Source organism: Aspergillus luchuensis, chromosome 5, assembly GCF_016861625.1.
Source record: "Aspergillus luchuensis IFO 4308 DNA, chromosome 5, nearly complete sequence".
NCBI lineage: Eukaryota > Fungi > Ascomycota > Eurotiomycetes > Eurotiales > Aspergillaceae > Aspergillus > Aspergillus luchuensis.
In genome coordinates this window covers 967,975-988,408 of record NC_054853.1, presented here as the reverse complement: position 1 = coordinate 988,408, position 20,434 = coordinate 967,975, and the positions used below count along the sequence as shown (strand labels likewise).

The following is a 20,434-nucleotide window of genomic DNA, read 5'->3' as shown; positions in this document are numbered from 1 at the left end:
CCAATCAGTCAGTGCTGCTGATTAATTACCGGCGGATGATCGACCCCCCGGGGCAATGTTGCTTGGATGGCATATGCGATGCAAACCACTGGGATTGCGCCATTGGCCCAATCAGGTGGTTACTATCGGGTCTACACAGCACCAGACCCGGAAAATGAGCCCCGAGTATGGCAATGGTAGGTCAACAAATAGTTGACTTCAACCCAAAGCAGGAAGCTGACTCCGCCGTAGTGCGAGAGCAACAACTGCAGCACCAACGTCAGTCTCCTATTCCAGAGATTTCGGATTGAGCTCCATAAAAGCCAGATTACTCCCTCCTATTCAGATTGATGGTGTTGGGAGCTGTGTGGACGGGGGCCTTAAGCACAACCAACCAGCTTTGATCTGTCGGGCTGAAACGCCATTCATGTGGGCGTCAAACCCAGTGCCTGGTACCTTGATTTCATTGGGCACCGGCACGGCCGGCAGACAGCGCCGCCGACGGTGGTCACGCGGATTTACTTTTCGGTGTTTTCGCTTTTATGACTCGTTCTTAGCGTCGATGGACGCGGAACAAGCGTGGGAAGATCTCCTTGGCCAGGTTGACCCCGCGAACAGGCGAAATTACCACCGCCTCAACGTTACGTTTCCCCGATTAGGGGCCTCTCCTGAACGCAGCCGCTCAGGTGGAATGGGTGACGGAATCAGCTGATAAAACTGCTGAAAGGCAAGTGCCTCGAGTGTTCACCTCTCTGCTTCTTGCTAGCCTTTTCTTCGATCCTGGTCTCCAATTCCAAGAAAAGATGAACCGGGCCTGGTAAGTTTTCCGCCCCTTCAAGTAGCATTTCACTGAGACGTCGAAACTGGTCCTATAGCTGCATTAAGTCGGACACAGCCTGGGCACACTTGTGGCATTCCATAATATTGTTTCGGTGGCATCTCGCCATTTCCCTGTGGCTGCAATCAAGCTGCGCTTGGAGTAGATGGGTATAATTGCGGGGATTCTGGCAGTCAGCCCAGTAGGAATACATTTGTTCGGTCAGCTGGACAAGCCAAGGGTCTTGGTCTCGAGACGGTATGGGGCTGGTCATGTTGGGGGCCTGAGAGTCATTAGACTGATCCTGTATCTGAGCAGGTCACACAATATCAACTTACCGGTCCGCTTCTCTTTGATCCAACTGTCCACATTAATGCTTGGCTTGAAGCCTTTGTACCAAAATTAATTCTCTGGATGCCAAAGGTTACTGAGAGGTGATATATATGACAACTGAAGGTGCTGATACTGTATATCTTCTATCAGTGTCATCAGACACGGCACCTTCAAACTAGAACCGCAGAAGACGTGGTCGATAGGGGAAATACCGATGGGAGAGTTGGCGCTATTTGAGGGAGGTTGACAGGGGTTAGTAAGTTTTGTGTGATGAACCATACCACTGGGTCAGCAACACTGTGGCGCTTTGGTTCCCCTGGCCATCACCTATCCCGTTCGACAGATGCGACTGTTGGTTCAGGTCGGTCTTAGAAATATCAGGTGCCGGGCCCTCTTTATCATAACGAGACTCCAAATTCTTACGAGACGATGCAGGCTGAACTCAAGCAAGAAATCGAAGCCAAAACGGTCAGTTACAGCTGTGCAACATGGTCGTATCGATGCTAATCTAATCGCAGCGGGCTCTTAATCGAGCTCTGAATGAATGGAAGGAAAACGGGGGAAGTCGAGAAGATGTGGACAGATCTCTGGTAACAGTTAAGCCATCGTACTTGAGCGATTTCAGACTAAGTGGTATACAGTTTGCGCTGTTTATTGCTGGTCGGGCAACGAATAATCGCCAGATTGTTCAGTATTTCGCTAGCCTACTTCGCCCCAATGATGGAGACGATATGTCGCCATCTCCATCGATGCCCTCGACTAGTTACCATAATGGTTTTATGCCGTCGCCCGAGCGCTCATCGTCTATGGGGAGAGACAGCGTGGAGGACACTACCGCGGGCACTGAGAGCTCTCGATTGAATAATCTTCAGCCGGGCCCCGCTTAGACTACTTCATAGCCTGTGCTAGAAAGTTTTGATAGATAATATACTCCCTTCATTAGCCCAGGCTGGCTAATAGCCTAGGTATAGGATACTCCGGTAATGCTTAGACTTTCAGATAGCTTATTCTATTCAATGGCCTAGGCTTATGTTTAGCTTAGACTACTCCATAACCTGCGCTAGAAAGTATTGAATAGATACTGATGGGCTGAGAGTACTTACAGTAGATGATGATGATGATGATTATTCAATACGCTGGCCCCTCGTCTTAAGTTGGATTCTAAACCATAACCCACTAGGCTAGGTGTGGATTCGTATTTTAGTCCAGTGGGGGGAAACAACACCCTAAGCGATATGCAGGGAACCACTATCTACTCTCTATGTACATCCATTAACTGTAGACTATTACTTTCCTGACGAATTTGGAGCCTCGTCAAGGCCTGTGTTGGCCGTTTCCTGGTGTTCTGTTCTGCCGCCCTCGTGGCGCGCGACTTCGAAACCTCTGCGACGCCTCTGCAAAATCCAGTACCGCCCCTAGGACGCTACCGTTCTGCGTGGCATCTTCCAACTTGACTTCCTTACCTTGGCCTACTCCTCCTAGCATATCTGAAACGTTGTTGAACACGCCTCCGATTTTCTGCCGCAATTCTTGCCGTAGGGCACTCAGCCGCGGGCAGTCTATTAATACATGGACCACGGTTTCTGTCGCTCCACATTCGCACTGCTCGTTATCTCGGAAGCGAGGCTTAAAGTCCCCAAGACAGACAGGGATGTATTGTCCCTGCAAGTTCCGGAGCCGGCGATAATTGTCCACTTCCGTTTGAAGGCGATGCTGCTTCTCCACAGTCGTTGCTTTCAGGATCACCGTGTATCCGCGGGAAAGGAGGGTGGCTTTGATGAGATATTCCGTCCGACCACACACGTGCAGCTGTTCAAATCCAAGCTCCCGATCTCGGGCCAGTTGACAATGGAGCTGGCGTGTGAACTCCTGCGGTCCGATGGAGTGTCTCGAACCACCGTGGAGTTCCCAGTAGGGGCAATTCTGATCCAGTGGTTCTCGGTTGGCCAAGCCGCGGATGCAGGCCATGGTGCAGTATGGTCGCGTAGAATGTCCGTCTTGCCGAGAGGTCTGTTTCTGGTCTCGGCCGGCTCGTGTCCTCTCACCTCCCCGGGTGGATTGGTGGTGGTTGCCTTGGGCGCGGCTCGATCGGATGCGCGACGCGGCTGCAGCAGATGGCGAATGCGATGCTTGATCACTGCCGCTGCCTTCAGTGGACGAGTGCTTCGGTGTAGCTGCGCCCGGTTGACAACGAGCGCGAGCACGAGCGCGTGTGTCGTGTATTTTCCGATCTGGTATCCAGTGAGAGGGCCGATAATTAGACACCGGCGGGTCTTTACGGAGAGTTTCGGGAATTCCTCTCAACACGTCGAGATATTCAACCTTCCAGCTTGTTAGCTGGTCGTCTGCCACATCGTGCCAATGTTGAGTCGGAGGTTCAACGGCCAGCGCTTGAAGGGTGAATGCAAGCACCTGACCGATGGCAGTCCGGTGGAGGCGCACTTCATCGTCCGCCTACACATCCACCTGTGCACCTTGATTCGGAATACACAAGAAATATTGAATAATGGTGGGATCATCCTGTGGGGTATGGAGGAAAACGAAAGCCTCCCCTGTGCGGAGGTAGCGTATCGAACGCCACTGTCGATCATGGATGAGAATATCTGAGTGACCACGGCCGCGACAAGGCGGGTGGCATAGAATCCAAATGTCTCGCCTTCCTGGTCTATGACATCGCGAGCCAAGTCCATGGGGTGCAGACCCGCCACCAGTTCGGGAATGGTCACTTTGTGCGGCGCTTTGAACTCCACTGCATACATGGGTATTTGCCGTTCATCTGCCACGAGGTGCACGCAGAACTGGTCGGCGCGCCGATTGCGTCGTCGCGCAGTGCCATCCCTCCTCTGTCGCCGCGCGGCTCCTCCTCCCCTGCCTCGGCCTCTTCCAAGCCTCGTGTTCCCCGGTCGTTGGGGTGTCCGTGCGTCCTCAAGAATCATTTGCTCCAGGCTGTTCTCCAGCGAAGTTTCCGACGGTTTGTGCGATCGTAGAAGGTGACTCGGCCTTAGATGCCAAACTCACGTTGAAGGCGTCCATCGTCTCGCAAAGCTTCAATGACCCTTTCGACAAAGTTGTCTACCGTGTCTCGGCCAATATTCCGAAGAGACGCTCTAAATAAAGCGGTCTGTTCTGGATATCTGTAACGACATCATCGATTTGGGTATCAGAAGGGAATAAGGGGCGAGAGGGAAAGGCAGCGGTGCGGTCGAACTCCCCCCAGAATTCCTAATAGTTGGGGGAAGTCAAGCCACAGGACGATGTGCTTGGCGTAGATGATCCCTGAGTCGCGAGGGTTGCGAGGGTCGCGAAGGTCACATCTGCCTCAACTGGGATGCAGTAGCTTGGGACAGAGAATGGTGGCAACGACCAAGGAGGCACAAAACTGTGTTTGGTTGCACTCGCCGTTCTGCCGCTTCTTGTGCTAGTCTCTCTTCCTCTTCGCGGCGCTCTGCCGCTTCTCGCAGCCTTTGTTGTTCTTCGATTTGACGTCGCTGTTCGGTTATCGTTAACCTCCATCCCTGTTTGAAATGAACACTCAGTAGATAATCGAGTATAATTAATTCAACAACGTTGGGGGGTGTTTGGCGGGCGCGGGGAACAGAGTGCTGGAGAGAATGCGTGTCTGGTTTGTTTACCAGCTTACTCACCATTCCATTATTGCCTCAGGCATAATACGCGTCAGTTTCAGACCCCGTCTATTGTCAATACACCGCGAGGGTGCTTTCATGTTGTACTTCCTACCGCTAAATATTCGACAAATAATTCGTTTCATGATTTCCTTTGGGATTGTGAGGTGCGGCCTACATTTTGTCAGTGGATGACCATTAAAAGGGGACAGACCGGAGACGCCTATGTACCAGTTGTTCTCGTGATAGAGGCCATAGGTAGTTAGAATTGCAATACATGATTTGGCCGTTTTGTTGGAGTCATATTATCATAAAGAGATCGATCATCGGTGTTCTGGGCGCTGGAGGACACACCCGCCCATATTTCTCGCCAGCTTGCGCAGAGTGGACGTCAGTTTATCGTCCGTCAATCGGCTATATTCGCAAAAATTGTCCCTCCTTGTCGGTACCGTGCAGCAAAGGTTCAGTATTAACTTTGGCAGTACAGAAATCGTCCTATAGGAGCGGTCAGCGATGTTTCTGGCTTCTCAAGCAAACCACAACCGCTCTCCCACTCGACATCGATGTCGAGGAAACCATATCATCATTTCGTTCCGCCGGCTCATCAGATCACTCGTCTTCAACGGCCACATCCAAAGCATCTGGGTGAATGCCGTGATCGTCTCCCAGGGCAGAGCGCACAATGATGGGGCAAACAATCAGCCTGTCCTTCTCCAACATGCTTTTTTTAGAAAAGAAAAAAAAAAAGAAAAAAGAAAAAGAAAGAAAAAAATGACAAGTCTGGGTATTGGGACCGTGATTGAGGTGGACACACGGAAAGGGAGACGCAACCTATCACGCGTGATCGTTAGGAGAAACACTGTTCTGCATCTATTGTTTAATTACTCACCCGCTTCTCCAGGAGGTTGTGGCGTTATTTCAGTAGAGGAACGTGAGATCAAGGTTCGGGCCGTGGGATTGAATATCCAAGACTTTTTGGAGACTTTTCGGCAGTATACCTGGAGACCCAGTGGAACAGACGTGCGCCAGCATGGTCACTCGTATAGAAGCTGCCTGCATGAACCAGTTTAAGGTCGGGGTTCGAGCTCGTGTGTCGATGGTAGAGGAGGGAATTGGGACCTATGCACGGAGCGAAGTCAGCGTCCGCCCGCTTCCTGACAGCGTCAGCTTTACTGAGGCCGCCCATGCCGGCCTGCACGACTCGAAGACAACACAACGCCAGGCGTAATGTATCATCCTTTGGATGTAGAAAATATCAGGTTCTTATCATTAGGTGCTTCCAGATAAACTCAGTAAATTAGTAACATGCAAATAAATCCTGCAATTTATGGATAACAAATTTTTAGGTAAAGTCACCGTAGAATCATCTTTGCAGTTTGCAAACCTCGGATTTCCTTTTCCAACTGCTGCCGAATCCTTTGCTGTCTCGGTTCCTCGCCAGCAATCTCTTTCAATTGTTCCACGGAAAGCTCACTCACAAGAGTGGGTGAGAATAATTTCATAGGTGTGTCAGGGCCGCTTATCAGATGATACCCTGCTGCTTGCATACATATATTGTCCACAAAGCGCTTTCGGGCGACTTTGTAGTACGATTGAAGAATATCGTGGAGGGCTTGAATAGTGTGCTCGAAATTGCTCAAATGTCGCTGGTAGTGCAGGTCTTCCACACGTACCACCCTCCCATGAGAACAGTCGTCGAATGCCTTTCCCTCTATTGCCGAAGCTGCGCGTCTTTGGCGACTGAGAAGAATTAGATCTGATAGGAGAGGGCGGAAGCGACAATAACCTACCATTTATCGAGTGTATCGTTCAAATAATGGTTCAGAGTCGTCGGCGTTCCCGTACGCTCCACAAAAAGCAAGAAGTCAACCTTGGCGATCCCTTTCTGGTACGTTTCCAGCAGCCTGTCCATCAGAAATAATTGAACATTGTGACACAATCGAGCATCAGGGCAAGCTCGGTTCAATGCGCGGGCGATAAACTCGTGAACCATGATTATTATGTCGCTTATATATCCCTTGGCGAGCGCCACCCATTTTGTTGACTGGCTTTTCATCATCGTCGACAGAAGGGTACCGTTGAAGGTCCCGATTTCGAACCCCCGCGAGGCCCTATACAGCTCCTCTATCCATGAGTGAATACCCCCGCGGAGAGGGAAGCTTACTGAGATAGGCTCATCGACAATACCCTCCAGGTCTCCCACAGTGTCGACCTTTCTCGTTAGGAGATCTCCGTCAAAAGACGTCTGGTCTTCTTCCGAGGCGCCTAATCCGAAATGATGCTGATGTCCCCATTGTGCAACGTCATTAGAAAAGATGTCATTTCTGTTCACCACCCTTGTAGCCAACCTTAAGATCTCATCATCTTCAAATGCATCATCTGCGCCGTAGTTCGAATTCAGCGCGTGCGACACGATGGTTTGGAATGATGACATGACATCGACGAGGTAACTCCGTTGTTGTTCAGGTGTTGTGCGCTCCGCCCCAAGGATGTGTAGTTTGTCTTGGCAGTCTTTCAGCTTCTTCCCAATCTCCAATCTTACCTAGAGGGAAATCAGCAGGGGTCCACACAATAGAAGAGACAGCGGGGAAGGCGAGGCTACCAATGGAAAGGCGTTGCGTGCATTTGTCGTCACAGTCTCCTGCAGACGAGCCCGCAATGTTCGAATGCCTAGTTTGTCTGACCCCACTGTACACCATGGATGCTGCCTCAGGGTGTCTCCCTCTAAGACACTCCGGGATTTGTCCTTTTCCCGGAGATCGCGTTGGCCTGGATTTCGCACAAGGATCCATCCCAATTTCATCGGCATAGTTCTACCCTCCAGGATATCAATGACCTTAGACTCGGCACCTTTGTCGACTAGATCCGGTTTGGTGATGACTCCAATCGTTCTCTCGCCATGGGGATCCTGCTCGCGAGCCATTTCAATGATTTCCTGCGTAGCGATGTCAACATTTGCAGGCACAACAGTGAGCATGATAGAGCGAGGGTTTTCCATGTAAGATTCCACCATCTCCCGGACCATTTCCTTGTCCTCTTTTGTCGTTAGCCCCGGTGTCGTGTTTCGAAAAATACCCGGAACATCGATAACGCTTAGGTGATCTTCATCGGGACCGGAGATCTGCAATCTCAAGACGCTGTCCGAGAACGTCGGTAGACCATCACCTTCGGTTGTAGAGAGCCCCAGTAGGGCATGGACCTTATATTTAGCACCGCGGGTGAGTTTATGGTTGCCCCATGTGAAGACAAATCAGCTTACATCCGCCATTAACTCAGAAAGGGAATTTGGTGTAAGATTATGTATATCTTCCGCGACCCATTCTCTCAATTGTGCTGCTCGCTCCTCAGGATCATTCAGTCCTGGAATGATAGATGCTGTAATCCTCCTTTCGCCATCATTGGTCCGGCGGAAGATGATCTGCGTGGCGTGCCTCGTACAAAGGCCACTGTCCCGTGGAAATGTAAATGATGTAAGCCCCTCTAGTACGGAGCTCTTCCCGCTGGACTGATCTCCAATAACAACGAGCTGAGGAAGGTCGATGTACTCTCCGACATTGCAGGCGAAGAGCTTGTCGATTTTGTCTAACAGTGAAGAATCTGCAAGAGCTTCGCTTGTCTTCCTGGCGTGCTTGGTCATGATGTAACCGGTTGTTGCATCCCGGGATGTGCGGACAGATTCATGGACGTTCAGAATAATATATTGTGATGAAAATCCAGAATTCTGGCCATCACTCCGAGTAGGACATCGAGTCTGGGAATGGTATTTGTCGCACTGCATTCTTAATACCAATCAGCAAAATGCACCTGCCAACAAAATGCTGGACGGCATATTCACCCGCACGCGAATGGCAACACAACTCTCCTTGCATGAGCCGCCGTGCTAAAGCTAACAAGATGGCATGTATGAATGTGGATGAAACGGTAACATTTTGTGGAATTTGGTGTAGTGACCCGGGTAAAGCCACGTACCGTTTAAGGCATAACTATGCCATATTATGCATTCCATACGGGAAAACCACTATGAGAGGCTGTGGCAAAGAATGTCCAGAACTACTGTAACCAACAGCTCTCTTGTGGTGCGGCTTACTCGTCGCCAAGAACACCTACAAACCCCGAGCCAATCATGTCCGATATATCGAAAGTGAAGTAGAGTAGTCTTACTGGTTCCGACTGTGCTCCGAAATAGACTTAACTCTTCAACCCTCTACAACGCGCATTAGCCATATGGTAGCCCATCCAGGTATGTCATTTGCAGGGGCAGTTTTTGGTGCCTCCGCCCCATCATTGATGCTTCTCAGCATGTGGAACCCTTAGTTGGGTTGCTATTAGGTGATTCACTCTGTTATCCTGGTGATCATGGATCTGACATGCCCCATTCTACCAAGTGCCGCCCAAAGCCATACCCTAGGATGGTGGTTATTATGCACCTGCTCTGTCATACGCAACTCAGGTTGTAGTATTATGCATCGAGCTACAGTCATTGTTCGAAGAAATTCGGCCATGGGGATGATCATTTGTCTTGTGACCAGGCATGGTATTACGGCCCTGGGGTATACTACGGGACTACCATGTTGGTGAGTAAGCTTTCTCACACCATTTATTTTGATATTAGCATAGTCTGCGAGGCAGGTGCATCGCTGGATCGCAGGAAATGCTAATGCGCCCATTAGATGTCCGGTTACAATATATTTGTTCTTCCGGTCTCTGTTGTGATCGCAAATGGGACGTGAAACGGACGGTTATTACATTTGACACGGAACTTTATCTCTCTTAATCGCAGCGTTTCTGTAGCCGTCCGGCTTATTCACAGGGAGCCTCGTGCTTGACCCGCTGGTGATGAATAAATCTACTCCGTACGATCCAGCGGATTATTCCCAGACTGAACAACAACTCCCCAGACATATGGCAGAACTTCCAACAAATTTATCTGTTTAATTATCTTATCTGTTAGTTTCAATCCCCTCTTCTAGGCCAAAGAAATCAATATTGCAGATGCCCTCTCCGTGGCTTCCAGCTTGATCGCGCTTGCAACTCTTACCTTTGAATTGAGCAAATCGCTCTATACTCTAGTCAAGGACTTTAAAATCACGCAACAAACTGTTCGTGAGCTATGGTATAAAATGGAATCTTTAGCACAGGTTCTCGGCACCTTAATCTCGGCAGTAATGGACAATGAAGCCGAGCTAGCCAGCTTGAAGTTACCTCTTCTGCGATATGCAGCGAATCCAGGGATATTATTCGAAAATGTGTGGCCCATTCTAACGGTCAACGCACAAGCTTTCGTGACTGGGCTAAATTACGGTACATGGGTGGGAATATTAATGACCTGAAAACAACGCTTTCTGGTTATAAAGCAACTATCTCTATTGCTCTCGGGGGCGCCACATTGTGAGATATATGAGCCCTACAATGACTATGAACCATTGACTCTGACTCAACATACTCAGTCGTCAAGCCACTGTTGCCAGCGCTGTCATCAACCAGTATAAGACCATGATCGAGGAAGCAACGTCTAATCTTCAGGAGCATCTACAAGACATTGAGGAAACGTTGCAATCGCTTGATCAGCACGGTGGTCCTGTTCAAAGGTCTGATACTTTTAACTTGCGAGACACAAGGGAGGAGAGGGAAAGCATTATCCAATGTCTTAATGTCTGTTCAGTGGCCTCCAAATTGGCACACAGAGCCCGCACAAATATCTTTGGGACGTGACATCTTCAGAAACGGTTGCTTCAGAGGATGAAAGCGCGAGGCATACCGGAGGATCTGCTCCGGTGGGTGGAGGCGTTCTGCTCGGAACGAATGGCGACCATCCAAATCAATGGACAATTGTCTGAGGTCCACAGCCTGCTACCGGCTGGACTGCTGCAGGGCTCACCGCTGTCCCCGATCCTATTCCTCTTCTTCAACGCAGACCTCGTACAGCGACAAATCGACAGCCGGGGAGGTGCGATTGCTTTTGTGGATGATTTCACTGCATGGGTGACGGGGCCAACTGCACAAAATAACCGGGAAGGTATTGAGGGAATCATTACAGAAGCGCTTGACTGGGAAAGACGAAGTGGGGCAATTTTCGAAGCAGAGAAGATAGCTATTATACACATCACCCCCAAGGCTTACAAATTGGACCGGGAGCCTTTTACCATCAAGGGACAAACCGTTGAACCCAAACACCATGTCAAGATTCTGGGCGTCCTGGTGGACATAAGTCTTAAATATAAGGAACACATCGCAAGGGCAGCGTCCAAGGGCCTTGAGGCAGTGATGGAGCTTCGATGACTGAGAGGTCTCTCCCCATCCACAGCGCGGCAGCTATTCTCATTGACAGTGACCCCTGTAGTGGACTATGCCTCTAATGTCTGGATGCATACATTCGGAAATAAGGCCACGGGGCCGATCAACCGAGTCCAAAGGGTGGGAGCACAGGCAATTGTCGGGACCTTTCTCACCGTTGCAACCAGCGTCGCGGAGGCAGAGGCTCACATTGCCACGGCGCAACACCGGTTTTGGAGGCGGGCCGTGAAAATGTGGACCGACCTCCACACGCTCCCGGATACCAATCCGCTCCGCCGAACTACAGCTCGGTTCAGGAAATTCAGACGGGTTCACCGTTCGCCGCTGTACCAGGTGGCGGACGCGCTGAAGAACATTGATATGGAAACACTGGAGACTATTAACCCGTTTACATTAGCACCATGGGAGACACGTATGCAGACTGATGGCGAGACCATGCCGGACCCGCAGTCTGCACCGGGTGGATCAATGCAGATCGCGATCAGCAGCTCGGCACGGAACGGGTTTGTAGGATTTGGGGTTGTTGTAATTCAAAGGAAGCTTGATTATTATTATTCAAAGGGAAACATGAGGCTATATATACAATGAAAAGATCAACTTGATTGGAAATCAAGTTGATTCTTCGTATACATACTTCGGGATTAATTCCGATGGTTCGGCTTGGTTCCTGATCTGCACCAGCTTCATATCACAACAGGGGTTGCAATCGAAAAGCAGCCACCTCGATATCGGAAACTGAAATTGAAGACCTTTTCCATGACACTGGGCGCAAGATCAGAGCAAAATCCATTCTCCGCAGAGCTAGCGGCTATAGCTCATACATTGAACGGGCTGGTGGTACTGAAAGGTTTCAGGCTCAGGTTGCTCACAATCAACAAAGCGGCGGCCCTCACGATACAGAACCCTCGACAACATTCAGGCCAGGAGTTCGTCTGCCTGACGTACAGGTTAATAAACAGACTGCGGAGGAGAGGAAACCACATCAGGATACTTTGGGTCCCTACTAGCGAAGACAACAAACTGCTGGGCCTAGCTAAGGAGCAGGCCCGAGCCGCAACCCACGAGGATGCTATCCCACAAGCACAGGTCTCCAGAATGAAATCAACAATGTTGAATCTCGCACGATCCCAGGCGGTTACCATGAAAGCCTTGCCGGAGGACGTAGGGAGACACGTCAAACGAGTGGATGCTGTACTTCCAGGAAAGCACACCTGACAGCTGTATGATGGATTATTGTGGAAAGAAGCGACTGTGCTGGCTCAACTCCGGACCGGCATGGTAAGATTAAATGGGTATCTCTACCAGATCAATGTCGCGTAGACAGACCAGTGTGCATGCGGACAAGCAAGAGAAACCGTGGAGCATTTTCTCTTCCGATGTCGGAAGTGGACCACGCAACGGATGGCACTGCTGCAATGTACCCGTACTCACCGGGGCAATCTCTCCCTCTGCCTGGGCGGGAAATCGCCGTCTGATAATCAGTCATGGACGCCGAATTTGGAGGCAGTACGAGCCTCAATACGATTTGCCATCGCCACGGGCTGACTTGAGGTTGTCTAACCATGTCAACCAAGATAATGAGATACCTTCTCTAACTAATCTATACCAACTGACTTGTGCCACAGATGGTAGACGAGCTTCAGCTGCAGAAGATAGGATGTTGAACACTTGAAGAAGTGCCTTCAAGCTAGTCTATTAACAAAATTACTAACTACAGGGATTCCTACAATATTGACAGCTGAGAGGACATATACTGAAAGGATCTATGTATGGGCTCGAAGGAGATGCAGCAGATGTACATTAGGAATGTATTGATAAATCAGCGATAGTTGCCCTCTCGGCTGAGCCGCCGGGCGTTAATTGTGTGTACCACGCCCGGAAACCTCCTTCATGACCTCCTAAGAGCAGCGTCCTTCGTCTCACTAGCCCAGCCAACCTTCAACACAGTGTCCTTTTTAATAAGGTACAATGTTTCCTGCTCGTGCAAGGCGACTATGCTCTCTAGACGCTCTGTGTCAATTACCTGCGGTGCAGAGGCTTTCCCTCGAACTTCCGCAGCTTCGTCGTTACCCAACCACTCCAGATAATATGTGAGATTATTCGAACCCGTAGCATGCTCGATATGTATTTGCAGGGAGCGCGAGAAGCCAACTTTGTACACTTCCGAGGACTCTCCTGGGGTTAGAAATCCATACGTCCTCGAACTTCGCATCAATGTGCAACGGTCTAACTCCGTCTCCATTGACTTCGCGTAGTGGTGCGATGGGGTTGGATCGTTTGTTGGAGTATCCGTCTTCTCTGTACGTGGCTCGCTCTTCGCAGTTCCCATGCTAATATGGCTTGATCCTGGTAACTCAGCGACACGACCAGAAGGCCTTGATACCACTGAATCCCTTGTAGTAGTCCTAGATAATGGAAGTGTAAACAAGGTGCTCTCGTTCGGATCTGGATAGATGGTTCCTCGGCGAGTTGACAGAAGTGTTCCACAAGTCTCTGTGTAATGCTTCTCAAGAGCCTTGCAAAAACCTTGCTCTAACCCTGCTAGTTGGGGTAGGAAAGGTAGCCTCCAGCCTGGATATAGTCTTCCGTGCGATTTTGGGGTGTATATTTTCTGGTACAGCCGAAGACACAAGTTGCAGAGAAAACAGGCATCCTTGCTCGAGCAGATCACTCGCGGTAATATCCGCGGGTTTTGTAGTTCGCAGTGGGCAATTATCTGAATCTCAGCATGGATTTTTGCGGTAGTCAAGGTTCGCATGACCTGAGAAGTGTACTTGTTAATAAGCTCCTGCTGATTGATCTTCAATATTGCGCAAATTTCTCTGAGAAGCTTCTGTTGACTGCCTCTCGGAGCAGCTTCGGCGATCTTGGCCCGTAAATCAGGAGCATATCCAGTTAAAATTGGGGTAGAAAACGCCTCCTTGGGAAGGCAAACAGGAGCTGTTCTCATCGCTCGAGCCAACGGGAATTTCTTCGCCGTACGGTATAGGAACCTCGCGACTTCCCAATACCTGGCGACCTTGTTTATGATATTCAGCAAACTCTGCCTTAAGGAGGGGCTCATTTCCTTATTTGGAATGATGCAAATCAAATCAGCGAGTCCCACGATCTGCTGTAGTCGATAAATTCCTTCCACAACCCCTACTAAACGTGTGTCAACTTGATATTGGGACCACGAGTCAAGAAGTTTCTCGACGTCCCTCGCTCTCATGGTAAAGCTGCGTACGGTTTCCAACAGCGCCCTGTTTTTTAGATCCTTCCCAACAATCTTCACAGCTAACAGAGCTTCTCGAAGCGTGTCCTTAAAGGGGCGTTTCGTGTTTCTCGCAGAAACGGCCAGTCGCAACCGAGACAGTATGCGGGACGAGCACATGGAAACCACAGCGGTAATGACCTGGTTGCCCATGTCTTCATAGCAACTTGACTCTGATATTGTAAGGACACTTCTTCAGTAAATCCGTATCACTTACCAGAAACAGTCGCGAGGATTGCGAATATATGCTCTAGTCCCTGCTGGATCCGACAAATCGCATCCTCACCATCATTATAACTCACTTTATTCACAGCAAATATCACCTTCAAGCAGCCTGATACAGGATCCTCTTCTAAGCATAAAGCTGGGATATGTTCAACGTCATCTTTCCTATATGCAATGAAAGCTAGTGTGCCGACCAGTTTGCGCTCCGTGTCGAAAGGCAGTGTAGAGCGTCGTTTAAGCGCCGACAGAGATTCAGTATGATTGCGTGATGGGCGTGTTGGTATACTGCGAAGTAGGTAGGATATGGAAATATTCTCCGCACAAACAATGATGGGATTGGGGGCTGTGGCCATTGAGTAAAGGGTATATCCTGCAAAATTTTCAGACTTAAACTGAAGCGACAGCTACAAACCTGGACTCGCCGAGTTCTGACCGTAGTTCTCGAACCCCGCCTGATGTAACTACGAAAGGACCGACTGCTGTTTGCTGCCGAATCGCTTACCCCTCCCTGAAATTACTTACTCAGCAGGAAATGCTCCTTGCTAATGCGTCAGCGGCAAGGGTTTCCCACCCACCAATCTCAGGACCGTAACATCTGCGCTGTCGTGGATTGCCAACAGGTCACTATTTCCCTACGTTCATTGGCTGTCATGTCACGGTGGGCTGGGGGTGTCAAGGGCCCTTGCTGATCTACATGATGTCCAGAAGTTGAAGCGAGTTGTGCTTGATACAAGGGATTCGGTGCGCACGAATCGACAATCGCCACGCCTTCGTCTGCCCCACGTCGTCGTCTGCAAAGTTCTTTCAAAGGGGTTGTAAATGAGTATTCCTGACTTTGTGGCCGTTATAGTGCCGCTGACACAAGCAATATTTACGTTCCGTAGACTCGAGGACCATGGATAGAAAAGCTCGGATCCCCCGAGGAATATAAATTTTGCATTTGTCGAATCACTAGAGATTTCAGCATGTGTTGGCCTAAATGCATTTCAGGTATTCCAATTATCAAAAATATAACTAGCGACGGACATTGGCTACAATTTACAGAACTCCCAGGAGCATCCGTGGAGCTCGGGTCCAACGTTGAACTCATGTTATAGGTGAGAATCAACTTGCCGCGCATGCCGTTCATCTGGAATACGTACATCTCGCCATATGCTTTTGTGGATACTGTGGGTTACCCGGAGATGGCCAAGAGCCCGAAGAACATATATTACGGAAATGCTGTTGAAATACTGGATGCGTAAGAGGAACTTGTATGTAATCTGTGTATAAATTACTGTTATTTATTTGTCTTGGCGGTTATGGTGGGCCCCACTTGAATGAGGGGTCGAGCCGTCTGGCTTTCACCCGAAATAGCATGACTTGGGCTCTCAACATCATGACAAACTCCCCTATATGCTTGTTTCATATTTACTTCATTGACCATCGCTGCACATTGCTCATTTGGATATTCAATATGACTGGATGATGCGCAACTTACACTACCATGTGCATTAGTAGGTCTCTCACGATGATAGGACCATACATTTCCCGTTTCTGTTACTTCGTCTTCAGCTGTCCCTCCAAAAGGCAATAGCTATCAAGGACGCACGAGTCTGACGCAACGGTTGGGTACCTGCAGAAAGTTTGGAGGAGACATTTTTAGCCCATCAAGAAACTCTAGGCAGGATGTTGCGAGCGGTTACAGTATTTCCAACCTCAATATTGGACGATGATGAGAAATAAAGCAGCCCTAAGGGCCATTCAGCCGTTAGACATTATGAGTAGAGCCACGCGATCTCCATCGTTGAACCATGGAGATGATTATCAATATCACGGTGAGAGGAACCATGGTGGAAACTACGCGAAGCGGGGGTTGCTTCAGTGGCTAGGTGCCACGCAGTTTCGGACTTTCTTTTCCGATAACTTCGGAAAAACGACGCCACAAGCCTGACGTCGAGAAAGGAAAATGGAAAGGAAAATGATTGTCAAGGTTCAATACCTACTGCAGCATGTACGTACTTTTTGCCTGGCCCCTTACAGGCAGTACATCCATCTCATTAGTCATGTTCCTCCACCAATCGTGATAGGACACATATCAACGATTCGCACTTAAGATGGTATAAGTCCTGACATCTTCTATTTCCCCCCTCCAACCAGAAAAGCTATGGCAGGCAGAAAGAAAAGGAAACAGAGACCATCACAACCGCTCAGTCTGATCGTCCTTTCAGAAACTGCAACCTTGAATGAAGAATTGCCACTCAGCCCTCGTCAAACTTTGCCCCTTGATGAAACATTCAGTATAATGGAAGAAGCACGAATTGTACCGTACTTTGAGTGAGCTACTCCCTCCTAGAAAGCGCATATGTAGCGGACGTTGACTTGAGTCAGATTCCTAGATTCAGATCCTGTTTCCCTTCAAGTTGCTCATACGGGACGTTCGTTTAGGATCCATCGAAGGCTGCTCCACGCAAAGTCCCCACCATTGATTGCAGCCTTGGACAGTAATCTCAAGGAAGGCCAGAGCGGCGTGTATGAGTTTCAAGAGGTGGCAGAGGGCACAATTGCTCGATTCATTGAATGGGCATACCGAGGCGATTATCCCGCCACAGTCAGCGGAACCAACATTGGACAGATTCCAACTTTGCTGGAAAGCACGGAGACAAATATCGACAAGAAGCCTGCAAGCACAACTCCTAAATCCCACTTCACGCCAGAGAACCACCCCCTTCTTGTCCATATTCGTCTATACATGTTTTCTGAGACTTACCTTGTTCCCGACCTTCAACAGCTGGCTTATGAGAAGGTGGCTGCTTGCTTGACGGATTTGGACAAACCGAAAAGTCTCGACACAACACTCGTAGTAATTGATGCTTTACGGCTCTCCTTTCCCAGGCTCCCGCAACATGATAGACTGTTAGATTGGTTGCTTCGGTACGCTGCATATTGCTTAGACAAGCTCCGGGAACAGGGCCCATTTCATGATCTCCTTGAAGAGTTCCCGACCTTGAGCTCCCGCATGATGATGTCTCTGGGACCAGCATCGTCTCCACCATGGCGGACTACACAACCAACAAACCTATTTGGCGGATACCCTGTTAAATGATCGGAAGACAAATATGGTATCCAGCATAAGCACAACAGCCCTGCTGGATTATGGATGTTCTGTCGTTTTCTAGATAGATCATGACCTTTTGCGGTGACGTCTCGTTTTACTTGCTTTACATACAGTACACTATCTGCTTACGCAACGCACACATTAGGTGATTCATTTTGATTTACAAGTCATTTTGAGAGTGAGTATTGAAAAAAGAAAAATATCTGTAGAGCACATATATTGCCTCGACAGCAATAACATGCTAAGCAACAATTACATTACATGAAAGGTAAATTCTTCGCGCAAACCCTTGTGGCTTTCAGGCCAAAAGTTCACCTACAAGGAATTTATGTTAGCATTCCTTTTGTTTCAAACAAGTAGAAGATTGAGACATATAAGTATGACCGCCAGCTTAGCAAGTTTTCTGGTGAGGCTTTTCGATCACTGAATAGAGATAGCTCTTTCGAAACCCAATTAAGTAGTAGTACTTACAATAAACACCCTCCAGCCTTCTTTTGCCTGAACTCATACTAAGAGAAATGTAATCACATACACTCTCTTTCGAGTCAGAGACCCCTTCTGCGAAGATAGCTAGGATATTAGCAAGGCTGGCATGCAAGGGGTGCCTATTGCTCGGATGGCATGTCTACATTAAGGCAGCCTATTACAAGACACCCCGTCGCATTCTTCGCCCCGTGGCATCGCGATTTCTTTCCGCTGTGATTCTCGGAAAGAATTCTTAACACTGAATTGAATAAAATAGACCACTAGAACCCTCATTCTCCTAAAACTCCGAGATTACAAAAAGTTGGCTTCTCCGCGTGTTTGATGGGTTTCGAATCCTTTACTCTCAAGCTCTTCTCGAACTATATCTCCTTTCCAATCCATAACCAATCTTCCAACCAACCACGAATGAAAAGAAGAGCTCAATATTTGGGGAAAAAAAGCAAAGATAGCTTTCACGAGGAGCTCAGCAATCGATTACGACCAGCCACAATCTTCGTAAGACAACTATGCCCTGTCTCTGATGATGCGTGCTAATCCCTTTGCCTCGATTGCAGTCCCTACGAACAATCAAGAATCGTTGTCATTACCGTCGGAAACAAGCACTACTCTATTCCAGATAATTATATCCCAGGGCATATGCTAGTCCAAGCAAGACATTCTCGGTCACGTATTCTACTTAGAGATGTCGACGCGGATGTTGGCCACACCATCTTACATTTCCTATACAAAGGGAAATATGAAACAGTCTTTCGAGCGGAAAATCAAAGAAAGACACGAAGTTGAGCTTGAATATGAGAGAAGCGTCCAGGTTTACTATGCCGCCAGGAAGTATAATATAGAGGGCCTCGATACGCTTGCCCAAAACTACATCTTGGCTCTCGGTGAAACCCTGTCAATTTTCCAGATCCTACGATCAGCCAGATCGGTATTCTCAAAATTGCCTGAGAATGAAGAATGGTTTCATCGCTATTTAGACTCCAAACTTTCTAGCAGCTTTGCAGAGGATGAGACAACATTTCAACTGGACGAGTTCTACAAGGAAATCGTGGATGATCCAGCATTCAGCAAAGCTGTAGTGAAAATTATAATCAAAGCCTTCATTACCGAGACCTCACGCTTGCGGAACATTCTTACAGTTACCGGCGGCGGCAGTGAGACGAAGGATGATGGCGAGCCTTCGTGTGAACCGTCGTTTGCAGTACCCCAGTCTGAGCCTACCGAAAACCACAACGGAGAACATTGTCTTGAAGTGCTATCCACAGAATATAGCCCTGCAATTAACTCATCTCCATCCGCTTCTGATCGGAACCGTCCGTGTGGTGAGCCCGCAATTGAGCTCCTTCCAGTTGATTGCGAAGAGGCCAACTCAGAAGTTCACTACAGTCACGAGAATGGTGGTGATTGGGGTTGGGGCTTTAGAGGATCAGACGCGACGAAGAAGAACAAGAAGCGGCCATGTAAGCAGCAAGTTGGGTGTGACTGAAGTGTGATTAGACGCTTGGTTGTGACGGCGAACTTTTGGGCGTAACCAATGCCTTAGCAAAGACTGATATGACAATTCTACTGTTTGTTACCTACCACAGGGGAAATTTGATTTTCATAGCTACGGAAAGAGCGAGGTCACCCATTAAAGTCAATGTCTCTGTGTGTATCGAATTCTTTCCATGTTGAAAGGACCGGTCAAGAAGTTGATGTTCGTCTTAAGTGTTTCTGCCCTCACTATCCGTAACATCTGGGCCGACTTCTCAACAGCATCAATTACTTCTTGATGTGCATTGAGGCCAAACGAACTGTTGTACCGCCGAGAATAGAGGATAGGACTATTGTGGGGGCAAATTGTCCATGAAAAGCTTGGATATATACTTCATACCCTGAAGAATCCGTGGACTGCGCCTATGGGAATCCATGAACCCATCAAAAATGAAAGAAAATGGAAATATAGGAGAAAACAAACAGGAAAAGAAGAGTTCCGTGCGAAATATAGACCCGTGCTCCTAACATTTTACAAGCGCTGCTATTCCTTCAGTCCAAAGGCACGTTCTGTCGCATTAGCCTGATTCTGCGCTGGACAAAGTCTCAATCGCTACGGTGACTCCCACGCAGTCACTGCATTCGATATTGTTCATCTACGATGCTATCCCTTCTGAAGGTCATTCCCGTGGCCTTATCCTCCGCCGCTTTAGTTTGTCTTGCCGTGGACCTTTCGGCGTGTACTGTTTGAAGGTACGGAACTGCTCGATGTGCCTGTACATGGCTAACCTACAACAACTGAAGGTGAACGTAATTGGGATCCAGAATCCAGAACACCTACATGTGCTTCGATTGCT

At 48.8% G+C, this 20,434-nt stretch overlaps 7 protein-coding genes across 7 annotated transcripts; 4 read left to right on the top strand and 3 right to left on the bottom strand.

Annotated features, from left to right (window-relative positions):
- Window positions 1–782: 782 nt before the first annotated feature.
- AKAW2_50348A (uncharacterized protein) lies at window positions 783–2,016 on the top strand (the record flags this gene model as incomplete). The annotated part of the gene is made up of 8 exons (XM_041690156.1): window positions 783–796; window positions 855–932; window positions 991–1,054; window positions 1,115–1,219; window positions 1,502–1,510; window positions 1,565–1,597; window positions 1,648–1,719; window positions 1,771–2,016. The coding sequence occupies 8 exons, from the start codon at window positions 783–785 to the stop codon at window positions 2,014–2,016; spliced, it is 621 nt and encodes a 206-aa protein (XP_041543769.1).
- Window positions 2,017–3,462: 1,446 nt separating this feature from the next.
- AKAW2_50347S (uncharacterized protein) lies at window positions 3,463–4,065 on the bottom strand (the record flags this gene model as incomplete). The annotated part of the gene is made up of 1 exon (XM_041690155.1): window positions 3,463–4,065. The coding sequence occupies one exon, from the start codon at window positions 4,063–4,065 to the stop codon at window positions 3,463–3,465; it is 603 nt and encodes a 200-aa protein (XP_041543768.1).
- A 1,717-nt stretch (window positions 4,066–5,782) lies between these two features.
- AKAW2_50346A (uncharacterized protein) lies at window positions 5,783–5,980 on the top strand (the record flags this gene model as incomplete). Its single annotated transcript, XM_041690154.1, has 1 exon — window positions 5,783–5,980. The coding sequence occupies one exon, from the start codon at window positions 5,783–5,785 to the stop codon at window positions 5,978–5,980; it is 198 nt and encodes a 65-aa protein (XP_041543767.1).
- Window positions 5,981–6,104: 124 nt separating this feature from the next.
- AKAW2_50345S (uncharacterized protein) lies at window positions 6,105–8,389 on the bottom strand (the record flags this gene model as incomplete). The annotated part of the gene is made up of 4 exons (XM_041690153.1): window positions 6,105–6,492; window positions 6,543–7,294; window positions 7,355–7,951; window positions 8,012–8,389. The coding sequence occupies 4 exons, from the start codon at window positions 8,387–8,389 to the stop codon at window positions 6,105–6,107; spliced, it is 2,115 nt and encodes a 704-aa protein (XP_041543766.1).
- Window positions 8,390–12,934: 4,545 nt separating this feature from the next.
- Window positions 12,935–14,877, bottom strand: AKAW2_50344S (nucleic acid/nucleotide deaminase domain-containing protein; the record flags this gene model as incomplete). The annotated part of the gene is made up of 2 exons (XM_041690152.1): window positions 12,935–14,472; window positions 14,517–14,877. The coding sequence occupies 2 exons, from the start codon at window positions 14,875–14,877 to the stop codon at window positions 12,935–12,937; spliced, it is 1,899 nt and encodes a 632-aa protein (XP_041543765.1).
- A 1,931-nt stretch (window positions 14,878–16,808) lies between these two features.
- AKAW2_50343A (BTB/POZ domain-containing protein) lies at window positions 16,809–17,609 on the top strand (the record flags this gene model as incomplete). Its single annotated transcript, XM_041690151.1, has 2 exons — window positions 16,809–16,840; window positions 16,895–17,609. The coding sequence occupies 2 exons, from the start codon at window positions 16,809–16,811 to the stop codon at window positions 17,607–17,609; spliced, it is 747 nt and encodes a 248-aa protein (XP_041543764.1).
- Window positions 17,610–18,789: 1,180 nt separating this feature from the next.
- Window positions 18,790–19,590, top strand: AKAW2_50342A (uncharacterized protein; the record flags this gene model as incomplete). Its single annotated transcript, XM_041690150.1, has 1 exon — window positions 18,790–19,590. The coding sequence occupies one exon, from the start codon at window positions 18,790–18,792 to the stop codon at window positions 19,588–19,590; it is 801 nt and encodes a 266-aa protein (XP_041543763.1).
- Between the last annotated feature and the right edge of the window lie 844 nt (window positions 19,591–20,434).